General features: G+C 40.3%; 1 protein-coding gene across 5 annotated transcripts in view; it reads left to right on the forward strand.

Moving 5' to 3' along the window:
• The window catches only part of NYAP2 (neuronal tyrosine-phosphorylated phosphoinositide-3-kinase adaptor 2), a 136099-nt gene that overhangs the window by 71504 nt on the left and 36715 nt on the right, over positions 1-27880 (forward strand). For all 5 annotated transcript variants that reach the window (XM_088170719.1, XM_088170722.1, XM_088170723.1 and 2 more), the window contains one exon: positions 10239-11336. In XM_088170719.1, the coding sequence (XP_088026845.1) occupies positions 10239-11336 (1098 nt within the window). The remainder of the gene's footprint in view (positions 1-10238; positions 11337-27880) is intronic.

The raw sequence follows: 27880 nt of genomic DNA on the forward strand, positions 1-27880 counted from the left end.
TGTAAAATAATACTAAGCATCAGCTCCCAGGGGTATAAGTGGAGGAAGAGCCCCTGGCTCAGATGACCTTGAGCATTTCACTTGTCCCTCAGTGTCACAGATTCCTGCTTTGTATCACACGGATAGTGACAAAAGCTTTGTTTAGTGAGATAATTTGCAATCAGTTTATGATGAGAATATTTGTGCTCATATTGAAAACTTGAGCTGATGGGACACTGCTTTTGGGACCAGCACTGTAGAAAGAGGCTTTTGAGTGGAGAAGGAATATGTGAAAAACACTGTCCTTGCTAATGTGAAATTCCACACAACTGGCAGGGTTTAATTTGTGGGCTTAGGGCAGTCACTGTGGAAACCAAGACTTCAAGCAGCCACTCAGTGTAGGAACTCCTTAAGTTCCCTTTCTCAACCTCCTGTTGGTATCACTGATGCTGCAGAGTGTGAATAAGGACGGCAAAATCTGAGCTGCCATTATGGTGCAGCTCTGAAATGCTGAATGTCATGGGTTTACAGAACAGGCAGTCCCAGGAAATGGTGTGTAACAACCCCCACAGAGCTCAGGCTGTTCTGAGCTGTGCTCTGCCATAGGCTGTGCCTCGGTGGTGGGGAATGAATTCCTGCAAAGAGCTTTGCTTCTGAAAAACAACAAAATAAAACAGGCTGTAAACACTAGGTTATAGCAATGACTTCTGCTTTTCCCTTCCATTTTCTGCTCCAGCTTTGCCTTTTCATCCTCCATCTTGCTTTTCAGGTGGAACAATGAGGTCAAGCCTGACATTTGTAGCAGGAGATGCTTCTCCTAAAGCTTGTTTGGAACTGCACAAAACATGGTCAAAATGGCACTGTCCACTGCAGTCATTCCAGGTGAATTTATAGGGATTAGGCCCAGCTGCTTGACCCTCATAGATCAACACTATTACAGGCTCTACTAGTTTCACTACACTATCTGCAAATAAATGCAGGATGAAATGATAGATTCCAGGCACACAGAGAAGCTTTGAGTGTGAGGCAGCTGATAAAGTGTGGCCTGTCTGTAATTTTGTCAAGACTGTATTTAGAGTTGAGGAGAGAGGAGTCACCCCTATGGAGATGAAAGTAAAATTAATAGCTGGGAGGCATTTTTCCTAAAGCTGATTACAGTGAGTATTTCGTACCACTCAGCCTCTGACCACAGTGCTGTTGCTGTTCCTTTTCCAGGCAGTGCTGCTGCCTGTGAGCTGCTCCAGCAGTGTTCTGTCCACTTCAGCTGTCATCATATTCACCAAAAAATGTTCAGTGACAACTTACAGGAACTGCTTTTGCAGGGTCACCCTGCGGCCTTTTGGTAAAGGAAAGAGTGCCCCTTTCACTGAACCCTTGTTCATTGTGGCTCATTTATTTTCTGATGCTCCTGCTGTGGTGACTCATCTGACCCTGGCCATCAACCTTGTGCTTTGTTTTGAAATGTGAGCTCAGTGGTGGCAGAAAGACCTGCTGGATGTGTCTGTCAGTGGCAGCTTTGTACAACTGCCTCAAGAACTGTACAGAACCCACTGAACTTCTGAGGGAGAGGGGGTTGCTGAAATCTCTTGGTTCCTTGTCGCTGGTGCAGGCACCAAGGAAGCACAGGAGCCTCTGTGGGGCTGCCTTGCCTGTGGAATAGCTGGACACAACACATCTCATGTTGAAGTCTCCACGAGCCCAGTGTTCTGCACAGCACCACCTTGGTAGGCCTGCCAGTTTGATTTAATGGGCTGCAATTATTTTAGAAGCTTGGCAAACAGATTGTTAGTTATATAAGCAAATAATGCATTTGACCTACTTATGTTAGCTGTAAATAGAAGATAGGCATTGCTGTGGATCTGAAAAATGAGAAGTCTCATATCTCTGGATAAATTATTCATGTCTTTGCATTTAGTAATTGCTAGAGTTCTGGTCTGGTTGGTTGTGAACCAAAACAACAAATCAAGTGAGCAAATACAGACTCTTTCTAGATAAATAAAGTAGGTGAGTTAAACTTACTGTTTCATTTAGCATTTGCTCTTACTCTGGCTTGATTTCTTTCTTTACTATTTCTCCAGTAAATAATGTTGGAGTTTGCTATTTGGGTGCATGTCCTGGTTTTAGAAATTCCCCCAGAGCCAGGAAGTCTTGCAAAGATTTGTTTCATTTAGTGTCTCTGTGAGCACTGGATCAGAGAGCCTGTGTGCTGTACTTTCTCCAAGAAGTTCATGAAAGTTCAGCAAATGATTTCCCCCATTGTTGCCCTCAGCTGTCACAGCCAGTAATCAATAGCAGTGCTGTTTGTGTTTACAGGAGCATCCTGTAAAGGATAATACCAGGAGAAAATACCACAGAGGCCTTCAGTGCCTTTGGGCAGCAGCTAACAGGAATAAGCAACTTAGCCCTCAAAGACTCACTGCTATTGTGGTGTCCTTTACAACCTCTACCTACATCATGTGATGTAGTTGTCTAAGGCATGTCTTGGTGGGACTTAGGTCTTCACACACCAACAGAAGCTCCCTTTCCTGGACAGAGGAGAGAGCTTTTCTTTCTACAGGCCAACAGAATTGCTGCTGCACTTGCAGCCATCCCATGGCACAGCCTATAAAAACTCAGAACATCACCATCTTCTGATAGTCAGGGAATAGCTACAGGGTGGCTGCAGAGAGGGAGAAGGGGCAGCTAGTGCAGGGTGGCAGCTCCATGAGAACTGCACCACAAAAAAAATGCTGATTTGGGGAGGTGGAGAAGGCTGGTGTCACTGATTGTCCTCCTTGTGAAATGCAGTCAGTTTGTGGGGAGCTATAAGAATAGAGCAATAGCAGTTAATTCACAGTGAAGCAGCAAACTCTTCAGGTTTCATTTTCCCAATGTCAAGACTCCATAAATGGTACTCTAAATTAGAAGGACTTTACTGATGTTTCTGCTCTGTGGCTGTTTTACTGTGCTCTGCTATGAACATGCTTAACCCCCCAGAACTCCAGCTCTGTACAGGTTCCTGCATGAGAGACACCAACAAACAAGCACATAGACTTAATTTGTCTGCATGCATGATTCGATAGTTCTGTTTGCATATTCTTCACTAATGATGCTTGTGATAGAGAAATTTCCATACCAATTGCCTTTCTCTAGAATTCCTCCAGAGTATATAGAGTTACAGAAATTTTTATTGTCACTGTAACACTGGTTGCAAAACCTGTATTGCTTATTGCAGACTTTAGAATGAACCAGAACTTCGAAAATACTCGTTGCATGTGTGGGCAGCGTGAGGATCTTTCCCCAGTAATCCTCCTACCTCTCTGTCCTCAAAGCCTCTTCCATTGGAACTTCTATAACTTAAACTCATGTAATGCCAGAGATCTGGCCCCTTGTGTCTGGTCATATTAGTTCAAGGATATTTTTCTACATGGGTACCCATAGATTAACATAAAAGAAGTTACCCTGAGATTTTCATCTGCCTCCATTTGCACTCAGCATATCAGTTTTCCTGTAAAAGGAGGATGATTCAATTTGACAATTCTTTCCTTAATTATCCAAAGTCTTGCTTTTTCTGCCTTACCAGGCCTGTGCAAACTGACAATAACTTTTTGCCTCAGTGAATAGTACAGAACAGCTTGATTGCAAATAATTTATAACTATTTCTCAAATACCCCTTTCTTTTTTGTTTTTCTTTACCTATTCAGTGTTATCTGGAAAAATAGGGGACGTCAATTGCTCATTCTTTAAAAAGACAAGGATGTGAAGTTCAAAATATTGGAGAGCACAAGGCTGGGCATTCAGGAAGAGACATTCCCTTTGTAATTTTTTGTAAGTTTTTGGAGATCTTTGCACTGCAAAAAAGGATAATTGGCCAGGTGGAGGTACAGAGAAGTCAGGGCTGTGAAAGAGAAAACCTGGGCGTCAGTCTGCTCTGGAATGTGACAATTTGGGTAGGGACTCCCTGCACCATACTGATACTGCAAAGGTTTTGACCTATCCTGGCACCTCTGGGTCTGCCCTTGTTTTGATGCTGCAGAGCAAAGGGCTGGCAGCCCCTGCTGTGCTGGGAGGAGGCTCTGGCAGCAAGGCACTGGTGCCCTAGGCTGGCTTTTGTGAGCCCAGGGAATGCATGGCAACCTTGGCATGTGCGGAGTGTAAGGGGCTGTGGTGCTGGGGCTGGGAGTTCAGGTTTGTGGCCCAGCCCTGAGCTGGACCTGGGAGCAGAATGTCTCCAACCAGCCTGCCAGCTGCAGTGGCTGCACTGCTGGAGCAATGCAGAACTGGATTTAACTGCAGGCCCTGATTCTGCTCTCTGTTGTACTGATACTTAATTCTGGACTATCACTCCCAGAGCCACAAGCTCTCCACCACTTTGAATTAGAGCAGAAATCAATCATTTTAAAAGCCAAAAGAAGTCATAGCCAAAATAAAGAGACCTGAATACTTTTGAGGAAGTATCCTTAATCATAGCCTTGAGACATACAAGTAGCACATCAGTATTATTTTATGACACTGACTTTTAGTCCTTTCATTTTCAGTATAGTTTTGTCCTCTTTAAATGCCCAAATAATTTCCAGTAAGAGCTATTAGATTCAGGAGGGGGAACAAATAGGTACTGCTTGAAGCCATTGTGCTGAAACCACCTATTGCCTGTTTGAATTAATCAGATGGTCCTTTTATTCCCCCCATGTGCTTCCCTTCTTTTAGAGCATCTTTTAGGAAAGGAGGAGGTGACCTGCAGGGAAGGGCCTTGTGTCCATGAGGACAATGCTATTTTGAGAGCCAGATTTTTTTCTTGAGAGAAATACATTCTCTGATGTTACTTCAAACTACTGATGATGTTTCAATAATCACTTGCTAAGATGCATCTTTGTGTGTATATTTTATGGCTGTTCACAGTGTAAGAACATTTGCCTTCAAACACTTCTTGGAGAAGAAAAGATGCATGTTCAACACTGCATGTCTCCAATAACTACATTTAATTTTTTTCTTCTGTTGCTTTCCAATGATAGGGAGCCCTGTGCAAGTTTTGATATAAACAAATAAATTAAAATAAAACCCTGTGTAAAATACCTTAGAGCCTAATATGGCAGAAGAAAAATATTGGAAAGTGGCATTAGGAGGTAAAATGATAGGTGAGGCCCCATGGCCCGTGAAAAGAGATGAATTAAACTCAGGTCTCCTGTGTGCCAGTCTTTTGCACAATTCATATGACTGTGCCTTTTAAAAATCAGTTTCACTAAGACTATTCAAAGTTCATCTACAGAGATAATGAAATCTAAACCCAATATAAGCACTGGTGCACAAATGCACTTAAGATCCTCTGCAAGTAACCCCACTGGCGTTAATGAAATGAACTGCTTGTTCATAGTCTTGAACTTGCACATATATCTATAGCCTTTGTACTACCCTAAAGCTGGATGTTCTCTTTAGAGTTATGGGATGCAAATCAGAATCTCTGCATCTGTGATTCAGTATCCAGCACATTCAGGATTTAATTAAAGGAATTCTATTTCCTTTCACTCCTGGAGGCTCTTTTTGATAGAGGTACTCCCCAAAATATAGCAAGATTAATTCCTTCTGCATTTAAAGTCACATTTTTAAGAATTTTTTTTAAATTGTAGGTCCCAAATCATTCCTTCATTGAATCTATAGCCTCTTGTAGAAATTGAAAGGGAACAATTTTCCTGTTTGTGGTTTTATTCTCTTTGTTACAGTGAACAGAACAATTCACTGGATTGGTCTGTAGAATGCAAAAGCTGGAAAATAGCCAAAGGACAATATAAAATAGCAAAATTAATTTTAATTTTTAGATGTTTTCACTCATACCTTATACAGTGAGCAAATAATAAACAACAATCTAACAACATATTTTCATGTTTCAGTCTCTCCTTAAAGAATAAAAAGATACTTCAGAAGGATAATAGCAGAAGCATTGTCTATTTCCAAAATTAACTATGGAAGAGAGATTATCTGGGCATGTCTGAAAGCTATATATAACCTTTCCACTACAAATATCTCATTTCAAAAATGTCATATTCTCCTTATTCAGTAGAGCTTCCATGAGGCTATTTTAGGCGCTGTGCTTCTTGCTTCGAGGTGAGACCTGGAGTTACCAGAGCTGCATCTCTTGTTTCCCTTGAAGTTTGTTGGAGCCAGATGGTTGCTTGGAATGAGTGTCCTACATGGAGAGTTCACTTTTGTTTGCAAGGATCCTTGTGCCTCTAGTTTATCAGCTGTGGTAGCTTGGGTGGTTCTGATGCAAACAAGGAGGTGCTGGCACAGCATTCAGAGCTCTGAGCTGGGGCAGCTCCTGTGGGGACAGAGGACATGGAGCAGGTGCTGAGCATCATCCCCTGAGCACCTCCCATGTGCTCAAACTCCTCACAGGCCTGGTGCTGCCTTGTGTTTGTGTGTGTCTGTAATAGAAGCACTCACAAGAGGTTTGTGGTGCACTCTGAGATGGATTCTTGAGGAAAGCATTGTTTCTTTCCCTGGTGGGGAAAGAAACAATTCTCACTTTCATTTCTTCCACTTAGCTTTGGATCAGGGCTCGTGTACTCTGAGGTATACAAGTGGCAGAGTCTCAACACAAGTTACAAGCAACAGTTTCATCAAGGACATAGTAATTCATGTTGAAAAGCACTTAATTACTCCATGTTTAGAGCAGACAACACGGTAGGATGTGTATCACCAATATGCCACCGTAGTTTGCTTTTCATAGAAGTTTATGTTCCCAGCAGGCACTGAATGCTTTTTCTGCCTGATAAATGTCAAGTACTTTAAGCAATCTTGCCTGTTCCTCCATGGAGATTGCCAAATAATTTCCTTTCATTGGGTGTGGGATCTTGCCAGGGCTTCTGCATTCATGAACATCTATCCCTGCCAAATGTTGGGAACACAGGAACTGCAGAAATACTCCCTGCTCCTTTCATTAGCCTTGGACAGCTCTGTTTAGCTGCAGGATTCCTGTTACTTTTCTCTATTGTTCTGGGCTGGAGCAGTAGTTCATGATCCATATTCCATTAACAGGTGTGCTGTAGAGTTCAGCCAGGGAGCTGTATTTCAAAGCAGAAACTGCTGTTAAATGAATTTAAGTGTCTTACACTGTAGCCTTCTTAAAGAGAATTCAGTTTGCCCACTGAATGTCCTCCTGCAGCTGAGGGAGCTCCTAGCGGGTGTGAACAGTTCCTCTGTTCCCAGTAATGATAAAAAGCTTTACTTTTTTATTAACTCTATCTATTTACCTCTGTATTTTCTCTAGGGAGTCTTATAGCAGCAAATGTTCATGCTCTGTGCAGCATATAGAAGGTACATTTTAAGATTTATAAAAAACTTAAACAAATGGAAAGTGAATCACCTTGTCATGTTTTACCCTGTCTCATACAGCAGAACCAGGTCATTTGACCTTTTTGTTGATAATGTCACCAATATATTCTAGGCTAATGCTACATATCATGCAATGGCAGATGAGGCTCTGTGTGTCATTGTGGTACTTAATTTCAACCCATGCAAAAATACAAGACTAGATGGCAGAATGTTAATTGTTTTTCCTTGACATTTCTCATTTCCTTGTTTGTAATGTGGATGTTGTATATGGGAACTCCAAAACCCAAGGACGAGTTTATACCATGTAGCAGAAGCTCTTCAGCTGGATAAAAATTGTGAAAATGGAATGAGGGAAGAGGAAAATATGCTTTTTCTAGCAATTTAAAAGCACAGTATTTTAGACCACTTTTGGCTGGTTTTAGAAAAAATATCAGTTAACATTAGCCTTGAATGACCACAATAAGATTAACTCAGCTTTGGATTATTTTATCCATCATTAACATCCATCCAGATAAAGACATCAAAGAGTGGGGTTGTGGCTGTAAGACAGAGCACATTCTCAGTGTGACACCTGTGGCACAGAAGATGTAAAAGGCAGCACTGGGAACAGGGATCTGAGGAAGCAGAGGAGCAGGAAATGTTCCTTTCTCAGGTATCCATTGATGATGGTAGCGTGATGTACAGGGAACTGGAGACTGTGAGAAGCCTGTGTTTACAAAATACAGGATTTTCAAATGTAGCTGAAGTAGAGTTCAGGTCATGTACAACATGTTCACAAATGATCAGGCAGTTTGTGCTAGTTTCATTGACAGTCTCTTCATTTTAATGACAGCAATCTGAATAAGATTGCTTTTGACAGGGTTGTGAATCAGATTAACAGAGGTTGGAGAGAGGACTGAGATCAAGTTTATGCTAGTAGAATATATAAAAACATAATATACAAATAAGACACTAAACAGAAATGAAATAGTGATTTAGCTGGAAGCAGGCAAGAAAAATCTGCTAGTATTGTCAAATACATCACAAGTAATATTTTCTGCAAAGCCCAGATGATTCTGGTAGCCTACATCTTATTCCCAAAAGTCTAGCCTAATACATTCAAGAAAATTAATTTGGGTTAATTAAAAAGACAAATTTAAAATGTATTAGGATATATCCACATAGTGAAAAACTATCAAGCTACCAAACACTCTTATCTGTGGTAGCTTTTGCATGTCCCCAGCCTGCTGCAAAGTGGAACACATTAATTGGAACCATCATGAAAGTATAATATAATTTTTGAGTCTTTTTTTTCCTTTTAATTCTGGTGAGATTTCTTTTGCATTTTGCTTTGTTGTGCCTTAGTTATGTGTTAAGCTAAAACAAATGCTGCTAACAAAGAGTAGTCTCATTACTTTATATATGTACATATTCACAGCTCCTTATTCCTGAACAAAACTTATTTATCATCTGCCTTTACTGCTACACCTTGTGGGAATTGAACAGAAGTTATTTAGCAGATCAAAGCACAAGTGTGACAAAGTGATAACACGGTTTGAATTCTCCTCTGATAGTGACCAAACCACATTAGTAAGGTGCTTTAATGCAGGTGTCGTCCAGCTCTGAGCCAGCATCCTCCCAGACTCCAAACGCTGTGTTTGAGCTGGCAGAGCACTGCCTTACTGCTGCCTTTAGGAATATGTTTATGGCTGTGTCTAAAACAGGACTTTCAACTCCACGAGTGCTGCCTGCCTGGTTTAGCATCAGACATTTGCTGGGTGTTTGCTGATAGGTGAGCAGAAGGTGTCTGGAAATTTCTCTGAGCATTGAGTTCAAACTGGCAGATATGCAGTAGTGAATTACAAGGAGCAACAAAATTTGGAAGGCAGGAAAGCTACCCTTCTAACCTGGCCACAGGTTTGGTTCTGTGTGTTTGTTCTTTGTTTGAACTGGGGAACTTACCAAAGAGGTATCAATTACCTTCTAGAAATACAAGCTAGGTTTAGTGTATGTGATAAATTTTGTTTCTGAACAAGTTTGTTGAGTCTGCTTAGGATAAAAACTGACTTCACTTAAACATTTAATGAGGCATTTTATTAACCCTAACATTTAATGAGATGTTTTATTAGCTCTTTATGCAAAGTGAACAAAATGCAATTTGCATGAGTTTCTTTATTGTTTAATTCATAAAGGATAATTTCCAAGAAACCCTTGACCTCTCATTTCAAATGAATTTCATCACAATGTTTTGATTTATAATTTCAAAGACAAGGTTTCTATAAGTAACCAGTGTGGAAAGGATCCAAATCTGTGAGGAACTTTGTTATTCCTTGACTTCACAGAAATCTGGTGAAGAGATTCACGAGATTCTAACAATAGAATGGAGTCCAGATAAATCACCAGGATTATCTCAACAGCAGATTTTACAGTTTGTGTATGAGTATTTTCCTTCTCAGTTAATGCTAAGACAATTGTTGTGCTTTATGCAAGAAGTTACTATAAATAAAAAGGTCTTGATTCATCACTTTGTCACTGCAGTTACCTCACTGTCATTCCAGTATGACTGTCCAAGATCTTAATTGTTCTTTTGGAGCCAAAAGCAGTTAATTTTGATATTTAGTGTTATGTCGTTGGCAACTCTTTGGGTCTTACAGTGATATTTGAAAAGTGTCATATTTAAAAATGGAAAGTCCCCTGTCCCAAAGAGTTTGGGAAAGAACAGATGTCTCAGAGGAAGAGAAACACTCACTAGTTACTTAATCCTGGAGTGTCAGAGCATTCTAGGGGAAGTCTAGGAGTGTTTTGAATTGAATGTTATTTTTATAGCGTTCTATTGATGTAATACCAGAGAAAAACAGCAACAAGCTGGTCCCAGGAAATCCATTCCAGAATTGTGACACTGTAAAGAGACCTTGTGGTTGACAAATTGTGTTATAGGCATCTGACAAGTTTATGTTCTGCTCTGTTTTCAGTGTCAGCCAAACCAAGACCTCACAGTGATGAGTACACAAAGAAGATTCCACCTCCTAAGCCGAAACGAAACCCAAACACTCAGCTAAGCACATCTTTTGATGAAACTTATATCAAAAAGCATGGCCCTATGAAGGCAACCCTGACTAGGGATGCCTCACTCTCACAGGTCAGCAGTCCTGCTCCAGACACAGAGGAAGAAGAGCCTGTTTATATTGAAATGGTTGGGAATATTCTCAGAGACTTCAAAAAAGATGAGGATGACCAAAGTGAAGCGGTCTACGAGGAGATGAAATACCCTATATTTGATGATGTAGGCCAAGATTCAAAATGTCAATGTGAATATGACCATCACACTTGTTCTTCTCAGTGTGCTACTCCCACAGTGCCTGACCTAGATTTCACCAAGTCTTCAGTGCCATCTACTCCCAAGGGCTTGCTTTGTGACATACCCCCGCCATTTCCAAACCTGCTTTCTCACAGACCTCCACTGCTGGTGTTCCCACCAGCACCAGTGCAGTGTTCCCCCAATTCTGACGAGTCTCCTCTAACTCCTCTGGAGGTCACAAAGCTTCCCGTCTTAGAAAATGTGTCTTACATCAAACAGCAAGCTGGAGCTTCTCCATCTTCACTGCCACCTCATACACCAGGCCATCAAAAACTGGAGAAAGACCAGACAGTATCTCATGGAACTAGCACCCCTGGGCACACCTCCTCACCTCCTCATCCTTCTACCTTATACAGAACGCAGTCTCCACACGGTTATCCTAAAAGTCACTCTGCCTCACCTTCTCCTGTCAGTATGGGTAGGTCTCTTACCCCCTTAAGCCTCAAAAGACCTCCACCTTACGACTCTGTACATTCAGGAAGTCTTTCAAGAAGCTCTCCATCAGTGCCTCATTCTACAGCCAGAAACACATTGCAAGAAGGAGGAAAGATGGTCAGTGTCTCGGTCAGCACCTATGGATCATCATCTCAGAGCAGTTCCCGTTCTCGGACACCCACCAGTCCCCTGGAGGAGCTAACCAGCCTCTTCACCTCAGGACGAAGTCTCCTGAGGAAGTCCTCCAGTGGCAGAAGATCTAAGGAACCTGCAGAAAGTAAGTTCTTGATGTATTTTTTCCTTATCTTTGTGTGATAATATCTGGTAGTGTACTTTACAAAATCAAGTGCTTGCAAAAATTTAAAAAACTCAGGATTCTGAATTCCTTATAGTCTTGTAATGAAAAGAAAAATTATTATTGCTAAAATTGCTTTAGTCTTTGTATTGTTATATTTCTAAGGTTTTTAATTATGCGTACTGCACTTAGAAGTACAATTCATGCCTTGGTCTTGCAAAAAGACTCAGTTCTCACTAACTTTTCCACAGCTGTAGAGGTTCCATGTGAGTTGGGATCTTCCCACCTTGTCACATCCTTCCTGTTTTGATGGATGCTAAGACCTTTAGCAGCTTGTAGCAAAATAACCAAAGACTATATATAAAATTGAGGATTATTTGCAAAGATCCACTGATTGTCCTTAACTTGGCCAGAAATCCTGGAAAATATGATGGCAGCCAAAGGTACCAGCTTAACCTTGGTTAAGCCTGGGGCAAAGGTTAAGATTGATGATCTTGGATTGCTTTTCCAACCTAAATGATTCTGTGATTCTGTGATTCCTCTCTTTCCATGCTGTGCTGTGGAATATCTCTTTCAGCTGGACTAGTGTGACTGGTTGGAAGGTTGTGCTGTGAATTGATCTGAAATACAGCATAGCCTATAATGCACATAACCTATAAACCCACACAGGAAGAAATGCACAGAAGGAAGCTTTGCAGGAAAACCTTAAGCCAATATTGACCTGTCATATGCTGTGTCATAAAATCAATGTTCCATATGCATTCAGGTTTACACCATGTACACCCTGTACTTCCGAGCTAGTGAAATATGGAAACTCCTTTTAAAATCAACAGGAGTCACATGTGTGAAAGCAGAGCCTGGCACCAGTATTTCTGTTACACAAATGTTCCTGTTCAGTGGGTGTCCTGCAGTGGAAGGTCTTTCTAAAACCTCCTGTCTCAGTGCAAAGCAGACTTAGGATGCTTTCTCCTCCACTTCAGTAAAATCTTTTTATGACTTTGAATTGTTGACACCTGCCTAATGAAAAAGCTGTATTTGGAGAACAGCTGATCTCGTGTTTGTGCAGGTACTACATTATGGCTATTGACAGCTCTAACATATTCAATATGGTGTGATAAACTGCACTGGTTTATACCTGATAAAAGAGAGTATTCTGGTTTCCAGGCTACAGTATCACTAGGGAAGGGACGTGAATTCCACACTGTGTTCTGGTTGTGTTTGTGCCACTCTGTTATGTCACTCATTGCAGTGTGGTCACAGCACTCTGGGCACGCTCAGGGTGCTCAGCAGGACACTCCTCTGGCCCTGCACGGGCAGAGCTGTCTGCCTCACACCTCTGCAGCTGACTGAGGACATGCCTGTGTGTAAGAATGGAGAAGCTTGGTGGCAATGGGTTAGGCTGGCCTCTACCTCACCCCTCCTGACTCATTGGCTCCTCTTCTCCAGCCTCAGTATTATTCTTATTTATCTCTGTGCACATCAGGAGTAACAGCTCTGCAATCAGAAAGTGAAGGTGAGAATAGAGTTAGCGAGATACTGAGAATAGTAGTTGGTGCAGCAGTTTGCTTAATTTGCGTTTATTATTTTCATGGCCTGTAGTCATTAATCCTGTTTTATGAAAGTTTCAGCTCCATGATTCAGTACAGTTTCATTAATTGATTGCAGTAGTAAAACTACAGTAACACCGGATTTGTGTGCTGGATGGAAGCGAGCTTGTATCTAAAAGGCAAGATGATTCTTTTAATTGGGAGCAATTATGAGGGATGTGATGTGACATTTATAAATAATTTCAGTGAAGTGCTAGGAAGATTTTGGTAGGTGATACTGAACATTATAAAATATATTTCTTATTCCTAAGTCCAGAAATCTGCTGTAAATCCCATGCTACACCAGTTCTACGTGGTGAGGTTTATACACTCACCAGTGTAAGCAAGTTTGGAACCTGGAGAAGTTCCTGTCATGAATACTGCAAGTCCTGGGAAATTTCAGTGTATCTGTGGTGCTGTCTCATATGCAGAGTATGTTTGCTATATTCTACTCGACTGAAATGAAATGCAAAACTTTCAAAGGACTTTTCACTGATAAATTTAAACTAAATCTTGCCAGATCTGTACCAAGAACTGCCTTGTTGGCCTCTCAAGGAGCACTCTCTTTGTTCCTTAGGAAGTAGAAACGTGCTCCTTATTGGCCACAAATGGTAAGAACAAGATAGATATGAAATTGGTGTCCATTTATTTAAGAAAAACACATTCATGTTATAAATAGACACCAGTGGTGAAAAGACTCTGGAGTGCAGCTGTGTTGAGTAAATGAACAGACTGCCCATCTAATCCGATTGTAATTTGTCTGGTATTTACAGTATGACTTAATGCTGTGGGATTACTGCCCTGAGCAAGAATCAGGTTTGTGTTCAGATATTGCAGAAGTAGAAGACACTCTAAGATTTATAGAAAACACATAAGAGTCTGGCATTTTATGTCTTTCAATTCTACATTGAAATGACTCACCATAAAGAATCTAACTTGGGAGATTTGAACACAGCATTTGACCAGACTGCCACATTTACATGTCATGATTATCATGATGATAGACAGGGGAGACTGGGCTACTCATCTGATATGTTAAAGAAACCTTGATCCTGCAAATCACTCTGGAAGCCTATGGCACCCACACCATTCTGGGCTGTTTGTTTGAAGCAGTGGGAGACCAAATGCAGAGTGGGATTAACTGGGACTGCCCTGTCAGGGTAATTTGTTCTCAGCATACAGAAAGATTTCCATAATCTAGAGGATAATAAGCATACAAAAAAGAAGATATATGACTCTTACAAAGTCATGCTAGGAAATTAAGAATATTTACTTCTAAAATATAAAATTATTCTGACAACATCTCAAGCAACTTTCTCACTGAACCCTCCAAGACTGCCTCTTTTACTTGTCTGAAGTTCTCACTACCTTATGCTAGTCTGAAACAAAAGCACAATACTAAATTTTATGTTCAGCTTAGTCTATTTGGAAAATACTTCAGCAATGACAGAGTTAATTGTCTCATCCTTATGGTTACTGCAACTCACTTGGTGGAACTCTAACAAGTAAGTCCAAAATCAAAATGTATTTTCTGGCTTTTAATTTGTGTCATTTTTTGAGTGGGTTTTTTGTTTTGTTTTCTTTTGTTTGTTTGTTTGTTTGTTTTGGTTTGGTTTTTTAATTTTATTTTTGGTTTCTTTTCTGAAGAAGTGGGACTGCACAAAAATTGTTTCCAGACAAAAGCTTTAGTATATAAGTCAAGTTGCCCTTTTAGCCTTTCTCCATTATTTTCTTCACTTTTCTGCCATTTTTCAATTTTTATCCCTATTCATTTTATTTCTTTAGAGTTCATTTGTGTTATTGAGAAATTGGGATAAATCAGTGGTACTGAGTCTGTCACCTCAGGGCCATGTTTTCTGAGGATATGAGCTTCCATTGAAGCTCTGACCATTGATGAACACACTCAGCATCCACTGGCTGCAGCTGTGATGTGCCAATCTGGATTTTATAAGCAGCTCACTTATTGTCCTGTTTTGTAAAAACCCTTTTGTCTGTTTTTAACATCTTAAATATATATTACAAACAATTATGAAAGTGGGAAGAAAATAACAAAGAAAAGTAAATTGTAAGGCCAAATAAGAAATGAAAAAAATTGGTGGAACAATATGAAAAAAAATACAAAAATATGGAGACAACCCTACAGAAAACTGAAGAAAGGTGTAGAACACGAAGAATGTGAAAGAGTGGAAAAAAGAAATATTGCTAATTGTCACTGACTGTTCCTTAATCCCTTCTGTGTTTGTGTGGGATAACATGGCAGTGTGCCTTAACACTTGGCAGACCCCTGTGAAATACAATGTCAGTCCTCAGTGGTTAGAGAGAAACTATTTAAAGGGTACCAACGCTGCAAGGTGTCCTTGGGCTGCTGCTCTATGCCCTTTTCTGCAGCAGCTGGAGGGTGTTTAAGTATGGCCACTCAATCCAGCTGTGTGGAACCACACAGTCCCTTTGTTTCACTGTGCACACCGAGTGTCTGTGTTCCCTGTGCCCTCCAGTAAAGAGGGATTTATGGAGGAGAGGAAGGGAATGCTCTGGAGCTGTTCTGGAGCTGTATTTGCTGCTCTGTCATTTCTGTACCATAGAAACACGCTGTGCTCCTTGAGGAACGAGCACTGGGGTCATGTGCCTGAAGGCATCCCCACATCCTACAGAGCAGAGCAGAGGCTGCTGTGCATCTGCACTGCACTGGCTTTCAGGCTGTGTGTGGCTCCAAGGCTTTCTGTGATTTGCTCCTGTAAATCCTTGTCAGAACCAGCCTTTCTTTCTGCATATTGATTGTTTCTGTTTGTTAAGGCTTCTGTTTCCTCACAGTTTCCTGCGAGCTGAATGCCAGTTTCGAGTGTTTATGGCAGACATTGACCCTAATGAACTGCACAAGAGAGCAGTGACCTCAGCTGTGTGCTCTGACTCTGCATGAGCACAAGGTGTGAGATCATAACAAGTGATGCACAGCAGCTCAGGTTTTTGTTTTCAGCTGCTTTGGCGTTTGCCTACACGGACTTTCACTCTTCAGCTTCTAGTCGCATAAAGGGAGGAAATTTGTGAACATGCTACTTTGAAAAATCAGTTATAGTGATTGAAAATTGGGATAATTATTAACATTTCCTGTTCCTGGCTGGTGCTGAATTAAGAACCTAAATGTATGAAATAGTGTGAGGAGAGGAGGGATGCTGAAGTAGCTCGGTTGTTAAAAAGGAGTTTAGACTGATTTCAGGCAGCTGAGACTTAGAGTAGGATTTTTTTTTCCTCTTATTCTTTTATGCTGCTGCTTTCCAGGAAGCTAGAAATCCCAGAGAAGTATTGGATGTCCCATCTCTAGCAGTGTCCAAGGCCAGATTGGATGGAGCCCTGAGCAACCTGATCTAGTGAATGGCATCCCTGCCTGTGGCAGAGAGGTTGAAACTAGATGATCTTTAAGGTCTCTTCTAATCCAGGTCATTCTATGTTTCTCAGTCATCTTTGGGTTCCTTGTTAGATAGAACAGTGTGATGGAGAACAGACTTTGGGAGATGCATCAAGTGAAAATTCACCCCACGTGGGCCCATTTAACCTCTGTCTTCATGCATTAAGTCCAGAATGAAGGACATTGGGCAGGATTTCAGTGAATGTATTTCTAACAGAGTTAGGATGAGAAATCTTGGCCTAAGGAGGGTGGGATTGGGATGGCATTGTGTCCATACCTTCTCATTTGTATACGTGCTCAGCCACAGCTGTCCTAAAGAGGAAAAGCTTGCCTGCAAGATGAGGCTGGCCATAAAAATCATTATAGATACTTCATTACATCCATTACTTAACTACTGCACAGCTGAGTCAGCATAAGAGACTAAAATTTGAATGCCTACCTCATTCCTAACCTCTAGGTTAATATTTTTTCCATACTTTTATCTAAAGGGATGTCAGCTCAATTATCTGTCCCTTTTCTGCATTGTAGCAATTGATTCTATGAAGTATGAATGTTATATTCAGTCTAATGAGACAGCTACAGCTTTTCAGTTATTCCTGAACCTTTGAGCCAAAGGTGTACTGATTTCTTCATCACTGAAGAAGCATCCATTTCCCTAATAGTAAGCTTTTGTAATCTGGTGAGCCATGATATGTGTGGGATTAAATGAGGTGATCAAAACACTCATTTGACAGTCCTGAAAGTAGGTCTGAAAGCAAACACTTAGTGGAAGCAGGTGAAAGTGCCAGAGGAAAAGGTAAAAACACCAGCTTTGAAGAGAATGACACTCGTCCACCCCTGGAAGGATATGATCTTACCACAGTTAACTCCAGCTAGTCAAACCCCAAGAGGGCTATGCTGCTAAATCTATTCCAATGTACCAAGATATCAGCAAGCCAAGGAGTTGTAGCATCAGAAATACTTTCTGCAGGTGCTCCCTTGTGAGTGCATATTTGGGGCAAGAGCTGTGGACACCTGCACCCACAAAGGTCATGGTCTGCCAGGGTCACTTGGGTCTCTGTCCTCCCCTAAAGGACAGGTCTGTTGGGGGCTGTGCCAGGTTGTGGGACAGCGCTGATAATGCCTGAACTATACACATGGGGATGACCAGATGTGGTCAGCATCCTTCAGAAGCCAAACTTTTGGGAAAAACAAGATCCACTTTGCAGTTCAGTGGTCCTGAATGCTGCTTCAGCCGTGCCTGATGTTGTCCTTCCACAGTAGTCCTTAAGCCTCTAGCAAAGGAAGGTGTGCACTGGACTGAGTATTTTGGGCTTGATCAGCTAATCCGGCCAGAGGACTCTTGTTGAAGCTGGCACGTGTTCCCCAATTAGCAATCATAGTCAATAATTGGAAAGAAAAATCGTAATGTGTCAGTAAGGTCTTTCAGCTAAGCCCACAAAAGGCAGGAAGACATCGTTTCACCTGGGCTTGTTTAGTGTAAAGGGGAAGCAGTGAGCTGTGAAGCAAAGCTACAAAGGAGGAATGTGTGGAAGCACCCACGACAGCCCTGTGGCACCTTGCACATCCCAGCATGATCATTCCATGCCACAGCTCCACCATCAGTGCCCCATTCTGCATTGCAGGACAGTAATTCCATTCTTTCTCAGCACCAGGGGTAATGCCAGGTTTAAGAACTTGTTTCCAATGGGTAAATCAATGGACACCTGTTCCTTGATTGAAATGCATGCTGTGTGCTTATTGTCTTGCTGCTTTTGCACAAAAGTGAGTATGGCCATTTTAAGGGCATTTAGTCATTCAATTCATTGATGCTCATTGAGGGTGTTCCTCCATGCTTAGGATGAAGGAATGGCTTTGTTAGATGCAGTTATTAAAACAGAAAACAAGCATTTTGAAATTATATGCAATACTTTTTGCTAATTGGTGCCATGGCATTGTCTCCTAATTCAGCAATTTAGGCTCATCAGGAAATCAGGCCCTCCCGGGATTCTGAGGGTATGCAGAAGCATTCAAGAAGACATAATTTCATAAATAATTGCTCAGGTTTTTCTGGAAACAGCTGCTGTCTGTGATTGATGTATACAGATTTATTTATTCCTTCTGTTTATATTACTCGACTGCTTGATAAAATTTCTTTTTCTGAAGAAGAAATAAACTTGTAAGGGGTAAAAAGAGAAAAAGAGATAAAGCTATTCTCTCTCTGTTATATTTCAAGTAAAAGATGGCTTCAGGTAAAGAAAAAACATTCTCTTTAGGTAAGATGTGAGATATCTGAAAGTTGTTAAAAATAGAGGGTGAAAAATGCCTTAAATTCACTTACTGGCAGCCAGTTCACTGTATTGTAAATAAGCAAAGGAACATATGCTGCACTTAAGAACATGGATAATGATAATAGGTTCTCAGTTTTAAGTGCCATTGATTTTCCCCACTCCCCTGAACAGAGCTTTCAAAGCCAGAGAAATATCTTGACCTTTAGACCAAATCCTCAGCACTTATAAATCACCATTTTTTATTTGAAATCGGGAGAGGTACTCCAGTTTATACCATCTGTGTCTCTGGCTTCAAGAAAATAAATGTGTCCTTTGTGACTAGAACAGCTTGTATTCAAAATGGTGCAGTGATACAGCAGGACTCTGAATTGGAGAGTTTATTGCCTTTCTGTTTCAAGCAGGACCACACAATTTATGACCAACTTATGGGTGCTCAGTCTTAATGGCAAGAAATGCTTAATCTGGTGATGTTTTCCATAAGCATATATTGGCTTCAACAAAACTGCTAAATGCATTTTCTTAAAATTTCCCAATTGGTTTTTTCAGGGGATGTGGTGTATGGTAGCAGGTCCTATTGTGAAAGAACTAAGGAAAAAAAAAAAAAGAAGGATAGGAATGGAAGTACTTTGATTTAATAGAATGGTGCAGGATTATTTATGTTTCCTCCACTCAGGAAGTTGGCACAGACACATCGGATGAAGCTGGCTGGGCTGGCAGTGCCAGTGGCTTCAGAGCACAAGCTTCCAGCTCTTTCAGAACTTCTCTTTATAACCAAGCTTTGAACCTGAAAATGCATCCTTTTTCTGAATTAAGAGTCAGATTTTCTTTGAATTATGATTCAAGTGCATTTGTCCAGTTTGAGGCCATTTCCTCATTTGTTTTCTTTAGCCTGGGAGAAGAGATAATGTTCTGATAACGAGTCTTGTGTTTTTAATGGAGGAAAGGTAGATGTGCTCCCCTGAAATTTTCTCTTCCAATATTCTATCAGTAATAAGAAAAATCTAAGTGTTAGAAATGGTTTTGTTTAGGTTATACATGTAAGTGATTCAAATATAAATCTGTGAAATTGCTGGGGTGTACAAACATGCTAGGTATAGAAAAGGTGAAAAATACACGAGCACGGAGGTAATAATTGTTAGGATAATCATGCATATTAAAAAATCAGGTTCCTTTACATTCCATGTGATGTGAAGATTCACGTTCCTTTCACTCCTCTGAACAGAATTATCCATCCCTAATAATTATTTTATTGTTAAGACAGTAACATGCAATTAGCACTTTATCTGGCATTTAAGAATGAGTAAGGAGAACTATTGTTCTTGTAACTACTCATCTGAAAGAGAGAAGCTGTGTGTTTAATTTTACTGAAGATGGCAATTACTTTATTTTTGTGTGTGAATTTGAATTCATGACTCAAAAAACACCTTCTTCTAGGAAATATTTAGCTAATTTACTACTCCAGCAATGTTTCTGTAATTTGTATGTAGTTTGCATGTGCTGTAACACAGACAGACAGCCTAGTGCCAGCCACAGTGGCTGCTCTGCACACTTGTGAAGGCAATAATAGTAAGGCCTTGCAAGTACAGACATCAGCCAGAGCTGTTACAAGACCATCTGCATTTCTACTTATTTCCTCGATATCGGAAGTCTGTGCTGGCATGGTTTCACAGTTGCTTTTCTAGCAAGAATAAAACCAGTTCACAAAATGAAACCTCTAATTAGAAAGTGGGGAGGGCCTAAAAGAATTAATTCTGTTAAAATGCATAGAAAGCCAGAATGACATAAAGGTTTCATCCTGTGACAGAGAGGAATCTTAAGCATTTATTTGCAGAGCAAAAATTTCTTAGGATCCTGACGTGGAGCTAGCTCGGCACAGAGGCTGCACAGCAACATTAGTTGCTTGTGCCCGGCTCTGCAGAAGAGACCAAAATTCAGATGAGGTCAGTGTGCAGAAGTGTCAGGATTCCCTTTTAGAGGTAACATGCTGGATAAAAGGAGAGCTGTGCAACTGACATGTGTGTTCTAATAATGAAAGACAAATTTTCTAATTCATTAATGAAGCCAATAAAGAGAAATGCATTAATAAAAATGTTTTTCATACAGCTAGTTAAACCATAGACAAAATAGCCAGGAAAGAATTAATTTTCACTTCAACTTTGAAATTGATGTTTTTATGTTCATATACAAAAGGGAGTGTTTCTGTCCCCAGTTTCCACAATACATATCCTTTACTATATTTTCATTTTCTGACTAACATTTACTACTGAATCTGGATAAAAAACATACTCTTTAGAAGAAATTGAAGTGTTCAGAAAATGTAAAAACCTTACATCCAAACTCCTGAAAGAGTTCAAAGGCTGTTTTTCATCAGAAAACTTGACAAAAGAGTGTTGACAAGTTTAATATAGTCAGGACTTCCATGAAAGATTGATGTTTTTGAAGAAAAGCTTTGAAATATAAGGTCATGAACTTTCTACAAATGCATTTCTACTGAAATGTCTCTATACTTCAACTCTTGACTTACTCTTGCCTTATGATTTCTTGCCATGCTGTGTTAGGGTGTGTGCAGGACCCATCAAACCGTTGTGTCCTCGTTCAAAGATCAGGGGTGTATTTTAAGAACCTGAATAACAGAATGAGTGAGAGGTGCAATGAATGGGGCTGAGAAGGAAAGCCTTTAAGTGAGAGTAGGCACCATCCCTTCAAATCAAATGCCAGGTAACACTTGGGCCACCTTTACAGAGACTGATTTCCACAGTTTCGTTCCAGGTTTCATTTAACAGTGTTTTCTTTGATCATTATAGAGTTTAGGATGGGAATGGCAGTCTGTACTTATGTGCAATGAGTGTTGCTAATTAGTCCAAGGTTCATGGCAGTGAAACCAAAGTTTCACAAGCCTGCCACACTTAGACTTTTCAGAGTAGGCTTATTCCTTCTCCTACTTAAATCCTATCTGCTGCAAATAGGCAGAGACCTTGTTCATACCCACCTATGTGTGTATGTGCACACATTTAGTTTTTTAACTGAAAGCACAGCCTAGATTATCAGCAGATCTGGGTATGCAAACTTTGGAAGAGAAATGTTTACAGCTCCCTGTGATCAGCTGTTCCATACATTCATATGAATCAGCATGGCTGGCTAGCCCCACCTAACAACTGCTGGAAGGAAAACCCTTTCTCTGTTGAAGTAAATAACAGAATTCCCTTTGACTTGCTGTGATTAGGTTTTTTGCCCAAACAGGCACCAGAGGACACAGGCTTCTGTTAAGGTTTTTCTAAGTGCAAGTCACCAATTTCCAGCATTCCAAGGTCTGAAAGGAATATGATAAAAAAAGAAAAATGCAGTGAATGTCAGATAATAATGTGTTCTGCTTAATTATGTAATTGTGACTAGTCGGAATTAAGTAGAAAACTTGTTAACAGACTGTCATTTGATGTAATGTTGAGAGTCCCAGGACAGCTTTTGTTTGCTTTAGTAGTACATCTGTACAGTGCACATCTTCCAGATGTGGCCTCTTTGGTCAGATGACGGGGCTGTGATGTGATTTGCAGCAGAATAGGCACATTTAAAAGATCAAGCAAAGAGTGAATGATTTAGAAATAATGATGGCCCTGTTGGAAACAGGTGATTGTCATCACTTCTGTAATATATGCCAAAATATGATCATCTTGGATCAGTCATAGGATCATAGAATTAAGGATGGAACAGACCTCTAAGAACATTAGTTACAAATGTCAGCCCAGCACCACCACCCTACTCAACATTAAATCATGTTAAATCATGTCCTCAAATGCAATATCCACACATTTTTGACCACTTCCAGGGCTGGAAAATATCTCTCCTTATTTAAGAGTAAAAACAGGTGTTCCTTTATTTTAATCAATACACAAGATAATTTTTTCTGTTACCATAGGACATCAAATAATGTTGACTATGTCTACAGTGGTGATTTTTTAAAAATTTGTCTTTTAAGGGACTAATGACACCAGCTGAAGTTTATTGGAACTTAACAAATTCTATTCTATTTCTTCAACCAGATCACAGCTTTCATAATTTTCAATATTTTTATTCTACAGCCTTGGTTGATAAATCTGTGGTATAAATATTTTGCTATAAATCTATCCCTTCTTTTATTAGTCTTCAGTTAGTTGTATTGCGGATTTTTCTTCTCCTGTCTTGTTTTTCTAACCAGGATTGCACACTTAGCAGGTTTGGGACAGCCACAGGAAATCAACTAAATGCATTTTCCTCAGCAATCCCTCTTCCCCTCCCTTGGCTGTCTGTAGCAGGCCAATGTGGTCTCCACTGGATTTCACCACATAAAGCAAAAAAAGCCCTACATTGCTCACAGGAACATGTTCCATGAGCACCAAGAAGCAGTTCAGCCATGTCTTCCCTAAATGTTAGATGGTTTGTGAGACTTTCAGGCTTTCTATTGATTTTGCATGGAACTAGGTCAGAGCTGCTTTTAATTGAACAAGCTGGCTGCTGCAACTCTCACTTAACTGTAAAAAAGGGGTATTAAAAATTGATATGCAAAGCAAACTTCTGCTTAATTAGCAAGCAGATGAAGTCAGAATAGACAAACCACTATCGTTAATAAAGATGAGGATATGGGTTTACTGACAGTATAATATGCTCTTTTTTTTTAGTGGCTGAAACACTGAGTATTATCCATGTTCCTTGCTTGTGGTATTAATCGCTGGTTATTTTTCTTTGGGAGAGGTTGGGATAAATTTACAGCTGTGCAGATCAGACAAAGCACCACACATCAGGAAATCCATTAAAAGGCAGTTCTAATATTCAGATGTGTAGTAAAGGTAAATAAAAGCCCTGGGGTGCAGATGGAAGAAACTGTGGGGCTCTCTGAAAGGTTTAGTACTGCTCCCCATGCAGTGCCTGTGCGAGGGGTCGGGCAGGTGGGCACAGGCTGCCGTGGCAAAGGGACACTGGTGCAGCTGTGCCTGGGGCATGTCCCGGGTAGCAGTGACCATCACACAGGTGTGCTGGCTGCACTCTCAGCCTGCATCTGCCCCCCTCCAGGTGTGCCCTTGCCGTGCTCTGTGCTCCTGCTCCCTCAGCCAGGGCCATGCCTGCCCTGAGGCCAGATGAGCTGAGGTCTGATATGTTGAAGCTGGAGGAGATCAGGAGTTCTGCCTCTCATCTAAACCCCATCCCAAATGACTTTTCTTTGCACCTCTATGTGAATGATGAATTTTAGACCATTTGCTTCCACCAGTATGGGAGTTCTGCCTAGAGTTATATATTATTTATTTAGGTTTATAACAAACACAAAGAAACAAAAGGAATAAATTAATAATGTGTGGATTAGCTTATACATTTCAGCTCACAGCTGAGAGAGATGGTAAAGAGCAATCCTCACTTTAAGGTCCTTAAGACAATCGCTTTTCTTTCTTCCCCCAAAACCCCTAGCAGTAATAAAGGTTCTGCCGTTTATCACTTTGCATTGCACTAAGAAGCCACCTGGTCCTGAAATTAATTTGTGTTTAAGAGCAGAGTGGCACACTGGCCACTGAGTTATACTCATTTGAATGCTAGCTTTTTCGATAAGATGTTTTCCGTAGCTGTAATTTCAGTTTTCTTAGGTCCAAGTTACAAATGACTCAGTTTAATTCTCACTTCCTTGAGCTTTTCCAGGTTTTATAGTACCACAGTTCACGTGCTGGCCTTGCCTAGTGCAGAGATATTAGGGGACCTTTCCTAGAGGGGAGACTGCACTTGCCAATTATTTGTAAAATATGTATTTTACAAGAGATTTTAACCATTTTAAACTTGGAATGGAAAAGTCTGAGATTCAGGTGAAATAAATAAGAAAAATGCATATCTTTAAATATTGAAATACTATGACAGCTGAAAGTGCTTGAAACATTTGAGTGCCTTTATGGCAGTTTAACCAACTGTGTCCATAAATATTTAAAGCAGTGAATTATTTCTTGAAATTTACATTTTTATGTACCATTTTGGTGGAAGAAGTATTGAATAATAAAGATGCTTTCCATAATAATTTCAGCTTTTCAAAAAGTAGCACATGACTGCAAAAAGATTTTCTGGTGGTCACCATACGATTCATACTGAGCTTTGATATTTCCTACCTCCAAATTAAGGTTTTTAACAGCACAAGATATCCTAGATCCAATCTATGTTTCTGCACTTCCCAAATAAAAAAAAAATTAAAAGAGCTGTGCAGCAGCTACTGTTTCCTTTCAGTTGTGTCTCTGTATACAGATATATCTGACTGGTAAGAGTGCCTGTTTTCAGGATGAGATCAATAGGGATAAAGTGGCCGTTTAAATCCTGCTGTTGGTCTTATAAGGGTTACTCTGTGTTAAATATCCTGCTTTGCTTTTCAGTGGATGATGAGATCCCCACCCCTCAGGTACCCACAGCCAGCAGCTACAGGCGTGTTCTGCTCTCTGCCAATGCCTTCTGCCAGGCTGCAGGAGCCAAAACGTGGAGCAGGGAATGTGCTCTTATGAGACACAATCATTTGTGCCACTTAACTTGCTCCATGGAGCTACATTTGCAGCAAGGAGTAGTTGACAAGATAAAAACATCCAAGTGGCTGGGACAGTCAGCAAATGTGCCAGTGATGGGCTGAGACCTGGCAGGGGAGCATTCTGCATTTCCAGAGCTGTCCTGGGCACATTGGAACTGAAGTGCTCTTTCAGTTGACCAAGAAGTAGCAGACTGATTTTTAATTTTTTTTTTAATTGAGTTTGAGTATGATTCCCATTGAAATTTATTAAAGAAGCTGAAATTATTCTAAAATTCTCCTCAAAATATTTGAGGCAATAATTTTCTTTTTCATTTTTTCTGTATTTACAAGTGAGCTGGAAAGTAATATTACAGAAAACTACATAAAACATTGATATGTTGTTTTCTGTCTATCATTGTTACTGATAATGATCACCAAATAATAATGATTCAGGCCCAGAGATGGGTTACATGACGTTATAATCTATTTCAATCTGCTTTTCATTTTTAGGATATATTACTTTTCAGATAAACTGTGAACTGAAAATCCCCAAGAAAGGATAGTGGAATGTAAATTTACTAAGTCTAGACAGCCAGATGAAAACTGATTTTCTAAACCTTACAAAGAACTAGACTATAAACCAAATCTTTATTTAGTCTGAATAGTTCCACAGTTTCCAGCTGTTTGCAGAGAACTGCTGTGCTTTGATTCAACAGACAATAAAACTAAGGACGCACAAATCTTTTTTATCAGGCAACAAGTACAAATGCTTCTCTGTTAAATAAACTGAAGTAGATAAATCCTTAACTACACACTCAGCCAGAGCATTTCCACTGTGACAAGGGCTGACTGCATGTGTGTGAAATTTCAAGGGGTGGTGTTCAAGTAGTGTCAATGAGGCACACGGGAAGAAGGTTTTCACTAAGGTAGTCACAGCCATTCCAGGAGCAGCTGGATGACATAGTAAATTAACTCTATTGAATGATGCATTAATCTGGTAGGGCACTTGCAGGGCCCAATTCTTACTTTCTAGAAACACATTCTAGTCTTCTGGCTTTCTCTTCATTTTGCTGTGAAGAATAAACTGCAATCTAGACACCATCCTGTACTAATGGGAAAGAGGATTGTGTGCCTTTCCAAAGAATTTTGAAACTTTGTTTTTATGTTTTCTTTTCCCAGAAGAGTAATATCTTAAAGACGTGAATGTTATTGGTGTGAAGAAAAAAAATCACATATGATTGCATGCATATGTTATGTGAAAAAACACATCAGTATTTTTGATAGCTCAATGCTGTCAACTGAAACAGTTCTAATCCTGGTAATTGGGTGCTCCCTCTCTTCTCTCAGCTCTTTGTATTAGCAGGTCTCTGTGTGCAGTCACAGACAGACCTGTGGCACAGACATCTCGTAGCAAAGGTCCCTGAAAGGCAGATGCCATGTTATATTGATACAGACTGCTATTCAACCTTGGAGCCTGCTGGGGTTGCCAGCTAGGAAAAACAAACACTTTGGATTTTCACTGCAGTGTCTTTTTGCATGCACTAAAGTAGGTATGTGACCTAGAAGTTCATGGAAGAGGTTTGAGTTTTGAAGGTCTTTGTCACATACAATGTCACTGAATTCTATTTACCACTCCTAGCCTGGGGTGGTTTAATCATTTTCTCATGCAGTGTTACTACTTGAAGGCTGTGGTAAGATATCCTTAACATTACATTTTACTATTAACCAATAGTAATTAATGAAACACACTAATGACTACATCTTGCACTGCACATCCAGTTAGATATTTTTTCATGCTTCCTGTATGATATTTCATTGAGGAAAGCCCAGGCTGACTATGTTGTTAATCATTAAGGTCATCTGCAGACTGGAATGTCAGAGAACCCAAAACAAGGTGAGATTTTGTTACTGTCGTGCATAGGTGGAGTCTCCACCCATCGCAGATGTCTAACAGTGCATATTCCTGTGGGGTATTGAGCCACAGGCAAATCAAAGTGATTTGAATGTGGTCCTTTTCTGGGACTATATCATCTGAGTGGTGATCCCTGTTGAACAGTCCCAGTTCCTGGCCATGGGGATGACTGGGAGAGGAAGTGGCAACTCAGACTGTCAGTCCTGCCCTGCCTTTCAGCATGGGCCCCTCAGGGAGCTGCTGGCATCTCCTGCCTCTCAATGGCTCCTGGCATTTTCTCTTTGCTTCGTCCTCTCAAACCTTCCAAAGTCCCTTGAAGCCACTAAAAGTTTTTGAGATAGAGCTCAAGGGAAGATTGTTATCTCTATCAAATGTGGGTTCCAAGGCTGTAGATACATACAGAAATAAAGGTACATCAGGTGGTTGATTAATAAATCTGTGTGACTAGAACTGAGTATCATGTAAGGATCTCTTTGGGTTTGAGATAAAATTCCAAACTGAGAACTGATTTTTTTTTTTCAAAAGGAGGTAAACAGCAGCTTTGAGTAACTGAGTAGCACAATAATTAACTCTTACAACTAAAGAGCAATCTAATGTTTCTTCTGTATCCAGTTTTCCATGTGAATTTTTCACAGCTACAGATGGGAAAGAGCAGGAATTAATTCTTTCTCCATGCATTGCTCAACCTTCAAGAAAAGAAATTAGGGTCTTGAGAAAAGAACAGAAAATCACCAGCCATGAAGAAAGCAGACATCACTGTTTCACTTGAAAAAAATCATTCAGCTGTGTTTTGAATTGCTCCTCTTTTCATTGACTCGTGGTGTTGCAAGCAGAAAGTAATTTTCTGACTCCAAGGATT

Source organism: Sturnus vulgaris, chromosome 10 (assembly GCF_052056855.1).
Source record: "Sturnus vulgaris isolate bStuVul1 chromosome 10, bStuVul1.hap1, whole genome shotgun sequence".
In the NCBI taxonomy this organism is placed as follows: domain Eukaryota; kingdom Metazoa; phylum Chordata; class Aves; order Passeriformes; family Sturnidae; genus Sturnus; species Sturnus vulgaris.